This window comes from Bidens hawaiensis, unplaced genomic scaffold (assembly GCF_021521415.1).
Source record: "Bidens hawaiensis isolate Kalapana, Puna unplaced genomic scaffold, B.hawaiensis_p1.1 tig00008029_1, whole genome shotgun sequence".
In the NCBI taxonomy this organism is placed as follows: Eukaryota; Viridiplantae; Streptophyta; class Magnoliopsida; order Asterales; family Asteraceae; genus Bidens; species Bidens hawaiensis.
This window is the reverse complement of record NW_027491562.1, coordinates 278,229-287,594: the sequence shown is the minus strand read 5'-3', so window position 1 is coordinate 287,594 and position 9,366 is coordinate 278,229. Positions and strand designations below refer to the sequence as shown.

At 43.7% G+C, this 9,366-nt stretch overlaps 1 protein-coding gene across 1 annotated transcript; it reads left to right on the top strand.

Annotated features, from left to right (window-relative positions):
- Window positions 1-476: 476 nt before the first annotated feature.
- Window positions 477-2,278, top strand: LOC143636597 (uncharacterized). The gene is made up of 2 exons (XM_077104159.1): window positions 477-914; window positions 962-2,278. The coding sequence occupies exons 1-2, from the start codon at window positions 477-479 to the stop codon at window positions 2,276-2,278; spliced, it is 1,755 nt and encodes a 584-aa protein (XP_076960274.1).
- The last annotated feature ends 7,088 nt before the right edge of the window (window positions 2,279-9,366 follow it).

Here is a 9,366-nt window from a genome sequence, read left to right as displayed (position 1 = left end):
AAGCTTGTGCCCTGGCCGATGGTGCAGTTCGTACATCCTCCGAGCCTCCCTGATAGGTTCTAAGAGAAAGCTAGGGGAATAGATGTAAAAATGATTTCTGGATGGCCTCCAGAGAATAGATCAATTAGGGTTATACCCATAATGAAAACTAGCAATGTTCACAAGACACCTCTAAATAACAGGGGAAACACCAAACTAGTCCCTAACACATGCACAAAGGAAAGAATGCATAAAAAATAAATAGCAATAAGCTTTATTCGTACTAATCGATCTATTCTCTAGAGGCTATCCAGAAATCAGATTTACTTCTATTCCCCTAGCTTTCTCTTTGAACCTATCAAGGGTATCAGAGCCGTTCCGATCTCTCGCCAGAACTGCTCGTGATCATGACGAACACACGCAATCAGGAGATTGATAACACCCTCAAGACTCATGACAAGGCCATCTCCAAGATCTAAGCGGCCCTATCAGCACTAATGAAACAGAAAGAACAATCGTCCAAACAGCAAGAAGAGATCCTAAAGGCGATGCGGGATAAATCGAACCAGTCGAGCGGCAGTGGATCTGTATTTGGTTCGTCGTCCTCGGGAAGTGGTGCAGATGCGGGGGGTACCAAACCTTTGCGGATAGGGAAGGTTAAATTTCCGAAGTTCTCTGGCGAAGACGTGGAAGGATGGGTCTACCGTTGCGAACACTTTTTCGCAATGGATGAGACTCCGGACGAGACTAAACTCAGGTGTGCCGTTGTTCACTTAGAGGGGGATGCACTTCAATGGCACAAGGCTTTCATGAAAACACGGAATGCTACCGTCACCGAAATTCCGTGGGACGATTATATAAGTTCTATTTCAGCGCGTTTTTCTAATGCCATGTTTGAGGATCCCTTGGAAGAACTAGTTTCCCTCACTCAAAGGGTTCGTTACAGGATCTTAACACTTCTTTTGATGCATTATTGAACAAGGTTACATTGAGCGAATCCCAAGCTGTGAGCCTCTATCTTAAGGCTCTTAAACCGAACATTAGGGGACCGGTTAGGATGTTTAAGCCACGTACTCTGCATGAGGCATATGGGTTGGCTAAGACCCAAGCCTTAAACAATGAAAATTTGGAGCAAAAGTTTAACAAAGGGAGATGGAATGCGGGAAACACACGGAGCAGCAACAATTCCAGGATTGCACCACCCACCAACGCTACCAAACTCCCGCTCTTACCCACCCCCAATCAACCGGCCAAGCCGGTGAACGGCCCCCGAGGCCTTACTAATAAAGAGTTGGAACAGAAACGGGCGAAGGGTGAATTCTTTTGGTGTACCAAAAAGTTCGTGTCTGGACACACGTGTGCTCGACCCCGAGGGAAAGTTTATATGATCGAAGTAGACGATGAAGAAGATAACGAGACAGAGGAACCAGAATCTGAGTGGGAGGAGAATGAACACCATATCTCCATTCATGCCCTCACACGTATTCCCTCTTACTCTACCATGCGGGTACAAGGATCAATGGGAAACCGACAGCTACATATCCTTATTGATCCCAGACCAACCCATAACTTCATTGATAATAGAATGGCTAAAAAAATTCAATGCCCGGTTGAGGATATTAGTCTGATCCAAGTCGGGGTGGCGTACCGGAAAAAGCTCACATGCACTCAGTTGTGTCCCGAATTTAAATGGTCCATGCAAGGGCATTGGTTTACAAGTGAAGTACTACTGATTACATTGGGAGATTATGATATGGTCCTAGGAATACAAGGGCTCTTGCCCCTGCAAGATATTTTATGGAACTTCCAGAAAATGACTAAGAGGTTTGAGTTTGAAGGTAAGCGATATGAGTTGAGGGGCCTACAAAACAATAAGGTGTCGTTGTGTACAGTGGAAAAAATGGAAGGGTTACAACAAAAGCATGCAAAAGGTGGTGGTGTCCAGATTTTTAGCCTACAATTAGCTAATGAGGAAACCGGCCAGGCCTACACATCACGTGTGTTAGTCGACCAGGAAGGGCAGGTCAAGGAGTCTCCTTGGGCAGCTCTACTAAAAGCTTATGAAGAGGTATTTCAACCCCCGGTTGGGCTTCCCCCATCACGGCCATTTGACCACCGTATCGCTCTTAAGGAGGGTACTCTTCCCATTAGTCAGCGGCCTTATAGATACCCGACGATACAGAAAGATGTGATAGAAAAAACGACTCAGGAATTACTAGATGCGGGAATTATCTGTAACAGCCAAAGTTCATTTGCCGCACCGGTAGTTTTGGTTAAGAAAGACTATCAGTGGTGTTAAATTAATGTTGACTTAGGAAACAAGTTGTACGAGAAAGTGAGAGAAGTAGTTGGAAGTTACTTGAAAGAGTAAATGGAGAACATGGAGTTCATGCTACGCTACGTGGGTTGTTTACAGTTTGTTTTTTTTATCTATTTAAGTGATAGGCTAGTTTGTTTTTTATAATCACTTTTTCATTCACAGTACTTTCATTTCCTCTTTGTAACTAGTTGTTTTTGAAGTTCAATATAAACCAGAAAATTGTCCCAAAATCTCTTTTGTTCTTCTCTGATACCCCTAACATTTGGTATCAGAGCGTTCAAGGTTCGTGTACGCCAAAATATCTCAGATTCAACAACATGTCTGCCGTCGCTACAACCTTAACATCCCCGAAAGAAATCAGTTTTGTATCCCTTCAAATCCCAACGTTAACGGCGAGCAATTACACCACGTGGGCGATCAAGATGGAGGCTGTGATGGATGCCCAAGGTCTGTGGGAATCCATTGAGCCATCGGTCGATACAGTAGATGACGAAAAGAAGAATAAAACCGCTCGTGCCTTCATTTTTCAAGCGATCTCGGAGGATGTCTTATTGCAGGTGGCAAAGAAAACGACAGCAAAGGAAATATGGGACTCGTTAAAAACCTGGTACTTGGGTGCCGAAAGAGTGCAGAGAGCACGGTTACCTACTCTTAAGAGGGAGTTTGATTCGTTAAAGATGAAGGACGACGAGAGTATCGATGCGTTCACCGGGAAGTTGAGTGGGATGATCTCAAGGTACAGTAGCCTTGGGGAGACTCTTGAAGAAGACGTGTTGGTTAGAAAGTTGTTTGTTTCGGTTCCGGAGAAGTATTTTCAATTGGTTGCATCCATAAAACAGTGTTCGGATATATATTCGATGTTGTTCGAGGAAGCAATCGGGAGATTGAAGGCATATGAAGATTGCTTGAACCAACGAAAAGGAATCGCAATCGGCGATACCTTGTTATTCACCCGTAGTGATGGACAACAAAGTTACCGGGGAACCGGGAGAGGTTTCTAGCATGGAGGAAGAGGCCGAGGTTCATACCAAGATCGAGGTGGTCGAAACGGGTCACGGGGCAAAGGTTCGAGTCATGGTAGAGGAGGAAGCTGGGGTGGCGGTTCTCACCAGGAAAATGAAACCAGAAAGGGGCGAGATAAGAAGCATGTCAAATGCTTCAAATGTGAGCAATTGGGACACTATGCGTCTGAGTGTCCAGAAGGGAATGAAAAAAAGAATGGGGCGAAGAAGTATCAAAATTGGTACTACTAAATGAAGAGGAAGTATTACCGTGCATGCATGAAGACCGTACAAAAGATAATCGAGAAGTATGGTACCTTGACAACTATGCCAGCAATCATATGACGGGAGTAAAAGAATTCTTCGCGGAACTGCACAATAAAGTGACAGGAAAAGTGAGTTTCGGAGACGGGTCCAAGGTTCAGATCGAAGGCAAGGGTAAGATTTTGTTCGAATGCAAGAACGGTGATCAACTTCTGATCCAGAACATGTATTTTATCCCAGCTCTAAGAAGCAATATCTTAAGCTTGGGACAAATGACTGAAGAAGGATATGAAGTGGGAATGAAGAAGGAATTCCTAAGAGTTTATAACGAGTTTGGGCAGTTGTTAATGAAGGTGGAACGCACGAAGAAAAGGTTGTATAAGATCGGGTTAAAAGCGACACGCTCGATTTGTCTAGCAGCAAAGATTGATGATGAGACTTGGATTTGGCATGCTAGAATGGGGCATGTTAACTTTCGAGCAATGAAGCTAATGGTTAAAAAAGGTTTGGTTAAAGGAGTGCCAAACATATCACACCCGGATCAAGTTTGTGATGGGTGTTTGGTGGCAAAGCAGACACGGGACCCATTCCCGTATGAAGCTGAGTGGCGAGCCGATAAGCCACTCGAACTTGTTCATGCTGATTTGTGCGGGCCAATATCACCACAAACATTGGGAGGTAACCGGTACTTCATGTTAATTGTTGATGATTATTTTAGATACATGTGGGTTTATATGATAAAGACGAAGGATGAAGCTTTATCCGTGTTCAAGCAGTTCAAGGCACAAGTTGAAAACAAAAGTACACACAGAGTAAAGATACTCAGAATTGATCGAGGAGGTGAGTTCACATCACATCAGTTTAATCAATTTTTTCAACAGGAGGGAATTCGAAGACAACTGACGGCACCTTATACCCAACAACAAAATGGTGTTGCGGAGCGCCGTAATCGTACTATACTTGGGGTAACCAGATCACTACTAAAGACGATGGAAGTACCGAAAATGTTATGGGGGGAAGCGATGCGACATGCCTTTTATCTACTTAATCAGATGTCTACAAATTCAGTAAAAAGTATGACCCCATATGAAGGATGGAAGGGAAGAAAACCAACACTTCATAATCTGAAAGTGTTTGGTTGCGTGGCGTTCGTAAAGAAACTTTCTGACCAAACTTAAAAGTTGGATGACATGTGTATTCCTATGGTGTATCTAGGTGTTGAGGAAGGGAGTAAAGCTTATCACTTGTACAACCCTAACAAACGAAAAATTTGTGTGTCACGGGATGTAAAATTTGATGAAAAGAGACAATGGCTTTGGACTGAAGCCCAAGGTGAGCAGATTGGGCCAAATGTAGCTCAAGTCAACATACAAGCCCATGCAACAACTGATGACTTAGGTCATTTTGAAAAAATTGATGATAACAACGAAGGTAATGATGTTGCACCCTCACCTCTCATTGATTCTCTAGATGAACAGATTAGTCCGCCTCATTCAACATCGAACCCTAGCAACACCATCCCGGTGGAACAATCATCCTATGATCATACACCGCTTCGGGGGTTTCGATCGTTGAATGATTTATATGAAAAAACCGAGCCTATAGAAGATAATCTTGTTCAATTGTTGTTGGTTGATGGTGAACCAACCACGTATAAAGAAGTCGCTGAAAAAAAGATTGGTTGGATGCCATGAAGACTGAGTTTAATTCAATCAACAAAAACAAGACCTGGTCCTTAATCGAATTGTCGATTGGTCACAAAGCAATTGGGCTAAAATGGGTATTCAAGCTGAAAAAGGACGCAGAGGGTAAGGTACTCAAGCACAAGGCTCAATTAGTTGCAAAGGGGTACGTGCAAAAGAAAGGAATCGACTTTGATGAGGTATACTCACCGGTGGCGCGAATGGAAACAATTCGTTTCTCCTGGCTATGGCAGCAAAGTAAGGTTGGTTTGTTCATCACCTAGATGTCAAATCGGCCTTTCTAAAAGGTGTTCTAAATGAGGAAGTTTATGTGAGACAGCCGGATGGGTTTGTAATCCGGAATAAGGAGAATATGGTGTATAAGTTAAAAAAGGCGTTGTATGGGCTTCGACAAGCGCCGAGAGCTTAGAACGTTCGGTTGGATGAAGTATTGAAAGAAATGGGGGACATGTGTGCTCAAGAACCAGCAGTTTATAAATTGCAAAATTCGTTTACTCTCATTTTAGGTGTTTACGTCGACGATCTAATTGTGACCGGAACAGATGAGAAGAAGATCAATGATTTCAAGAAGAAAATGAAAACGGTGTTTGATATGAGTGACTTGGGTAGATTTTCTTACTACCTAGGTATTGAAGTAGATCAGGAAGAAGATGGAATTTCGATAAAGCAGTCGGGTTATGCCAAACGGATCCTACAGATGGCTGGTATGTGGGGTTGTAATCCAGAAAAATGCCAATGGAGTACAAGATAAGTTTGGTGAAAGATGAAAACGGGAAAGATGTGAACCCAACTGACTACAGGAGCCTCATTGGCAGTCTTCGTTATCTGGTCCACACCAGGCCGGATCTCGGGTTCCCGGTTGGAGCGGTCAGTAGGTACATGGAGAAGCCAAAGGAAAGCCATCTTGCAGCTGTCAAACAGATTCTGAGGTACGTGAAAGGTACTGTTAATTACGGGCTGAAGTATAAAAGAGGTGGAGATGAAAACTTGTGGGCTATTGTGACAGTAGCCATGGAACCGATTTGGATGATCGAAGAAGCACAAGTGGTATGGTGTTCTATTACTCAGGTAATCTAATAACTTGGTCATCTCAGAAACAGCGAACCGTAGCCTTATCTTCTTGTGAGGCAGAAGTTATGGCTGCCACTTCTGCAGCGTGTCAAGCCATTTGGTTAAGAAATTTGGTCGGCGATTCAAAGGGTAATCAACCTGAAGTTGTCAAACTGTTAGTTGATAATGAGTCGGCTATCGCTTTTATGAAAAACCCCGTTTTCCATGGGCGTAGTAAACATATCGACACAAAGTACCATTGCATACGTGAATATGTAGAACGAGGGCAGGTACACGTGGAACATGTGAGTGGGAATCTGTAGAAGGCTGATATACTGACCAAAGCATTGAGTCGGGTCAAGTTTTTTTGTGAAATGAGAGCTCTGTTGGGTATGGATGAGGATGAAGATCCAGGTCAACATTAGGGGGGAAATGTTAAATTAATGCTGACTTAGAAAACAAGTTGTATGAGAAAGTGGGAGAAGTAGTTGGAAGTTACTTGAAAGAGTAAATGGAGAACATGGAGTTCATGCTATGCTACGTGGGTTGTTTACAGTTTGTTTTTTTTATCTATTTAAGTGATAGGCTAGTTTGTTTTTTTATAATCACTTTTTCATTCATATTACTTTCATTTCCTCTTTGTAACTAGTTTTTTTTGAAGTTCAATATAAACCAGAAAATTGTCCCAAAATCTCTCTTGTTCTTCACTAATTACCCCTAACAAGTGGCGCATGTGTATGGATTATCGCAGCCTCAACGACGCCCCGGTTAAGGATAAATTCCCTATCCCCTTAATCGAAGAATTGTTGGATGAGTTGGGAGGTGCTACGTTGTTTTCCAAACTAGACTTACATTCCGGGTATCACTAAGTACGTATGGCACCGGAAGATGTTCACAAAACCGCTTTCTGAACCCATGAAGGAAATTATGAGTTCCTCATCATGCCATTTGGCCTCACGAACGCCCCAACGACGTTCCAAGCTCTTATGAACCACGTGTTTCGACCGATGTTGAGAAAATGGGTGCCAGTATTTTATGATGACATTTTAATTTATAGCAGGGATGAGGATCATCATATGAAACATTTGAAACAGGTTCTTACAATCATGAAGAAAAATAGATTGTTTGCAAAAACGTCTAAGTGTGTGTTTGGGGGTCGAGCGGTGGAGTACTTGGGTCACATCATCTCCGGTGAAGGGGTCAAAACGGATCCATCTAATCGAGGCAGTCCAACAATGGCCCGTGCCCAAAACCGTCAAGCAAATCAGGGGTTTTTTGGGTTTAGCGGGGGTACTATAGACGTCTTATTCGGTGATTTGGCACGATCGCTAGACCACTTACCGATCTCCTCAAGAAAGACGTGTTCTGATGGAGTGAAAAAGCCCAAGACGCATTCGACCGACTCAAGGGGGCTTTCTTGGCAGCCCCAGTTTTGGCACTACCCAACCCGAAAAAGAAATTTGTGATCGAAACGGATGCCTCGGCAGGAGGTATAAGCGCAGTCTTGATGCAGGAACGCCACCCGATCGCGTTTTTGAGGTGGGCCCTCTCACCAAAACAAAATGCCTTGTCAGTTTACTAGAAGGAGCTTTTAGCCATCATGGTAGCGGTTAAACAATGGCACTACTATTTGGTTGCAGGCCCGTTTATTATCCGAACCCATTAAAGGAGTTTGAAACATCTCTTAACTCAAAAGGTAACCACTATGTTGCAACATAAATGATTGGCCACGTTAATGGGATATGATTACTGCATAGAGTATAAAAAAGGGGCGTAAAAACATAGTGGCCAATGCCTTATCTCGGGTCGAAAGCGGGTCACTCATTACCATGGCGGTCTCGCAGCAAGAGCCGATATTTCTACAACAAGTTATTGTAAGTCAAGAGGGTGATGTTGAAGTAAAAAAACGTTATTAAAAGATTGAAAGAGGGTGAGGTAATGTCCAGATTTAAATGGAATGGGATGGTTGCCAAAGAGAGATCGCATGGTGGTAGGGGCTGACTCAGAATTACGGGAGGACATCGTACGAATCTGTCACGAGTCGGCCATTGGGGGTCATTCGGGGGTGCGAGCAATAGTGCAACGAGTGAAAGGTATGGTTTTTTGGAAGGGAATAACGAAGGTTTTTCGTCGGGTACTACGGGTTTGTGACGTGTCCATGAGGGCAAAACATGAAACGATCGCCTCACGAGCCCGGGTTGTTGCAACCATTACCAATTCCCGACAATGTATGCGAAGACATATCGATGGACTTCATCGGGGGTTTACCGAAGGTGAAGGGTAAGGATACGATTTTGGTGGTGGTAGAACGACTCACTAAATACGGTCATTTCATGGTGTTAGGCCATCCATTTTCGGCTAAGGAGGTGGCTCAAGTTTTCCTAGATCATGTGTTCAAGCTTCACGGGTGTCCCAAGTGGATTTTTTCGGATCGCGATCCGATTTTTCTCAGCACGTTTTGGAAGGAGTTCCTAATCTTCACGACATAGCGGCTAACTTTTCTACAGCCTACCACCCGCAATCAGACGGTCAGACGGAGGTGGTTAATCGTTGTTTGGAAGGGTATTTACGTTGCATGGTAATGGAGAGACCTCACACATGGGTCAAATGGGTGTCATAGGCGGAATAGTGGTATAATACCACGTTTCATTCGTCATTGGGGAAATCGCCTTTTGAGGCACCGTACGAGTACCGACCCCCACTCCATATTCCATACATTGCTCGGGATGTCAATGATCGAGATGCTGATGAGATGATGCAAGATCGGGAAGCGGCTGTCAAGGTGTTCAAATGTTCACTGATCAAAACCGTATGAAACAACAGGCCGACAAACATAGGTCGGAGCGAGTTTTTGAACCCGGATTGTGGGTTTACTTGAAACTACAACCATACATGTAGAAATCCTTACGGGTGCATAAATATTCGAAGCTCACGCCCAAGTACTTCGGGCCGTTCCTTGTGTTGGAGAAAGTGTGTAGTGTTGCATATCGTTTGGACTTACCAGGGAGGCTCAAATTCACCCGGTATTTCATGTTTCATTGTAAAAGGG

Coding starts and splice junctions, on each gene's coding strand:
- LOC143636597 (XM_077104159.1), top strand. CDS start 477: ATGAAACAGAAAGAACAATCGTCCAAACAGCAAGAAGAGATCCTAAAG. Junction 915..961: donor TAGTTTCCCTCACTCAAAGG/GTTCGTTACAGG, acceptor TTATTGAACAAG/GTTACATTGAGCGAATCCCA.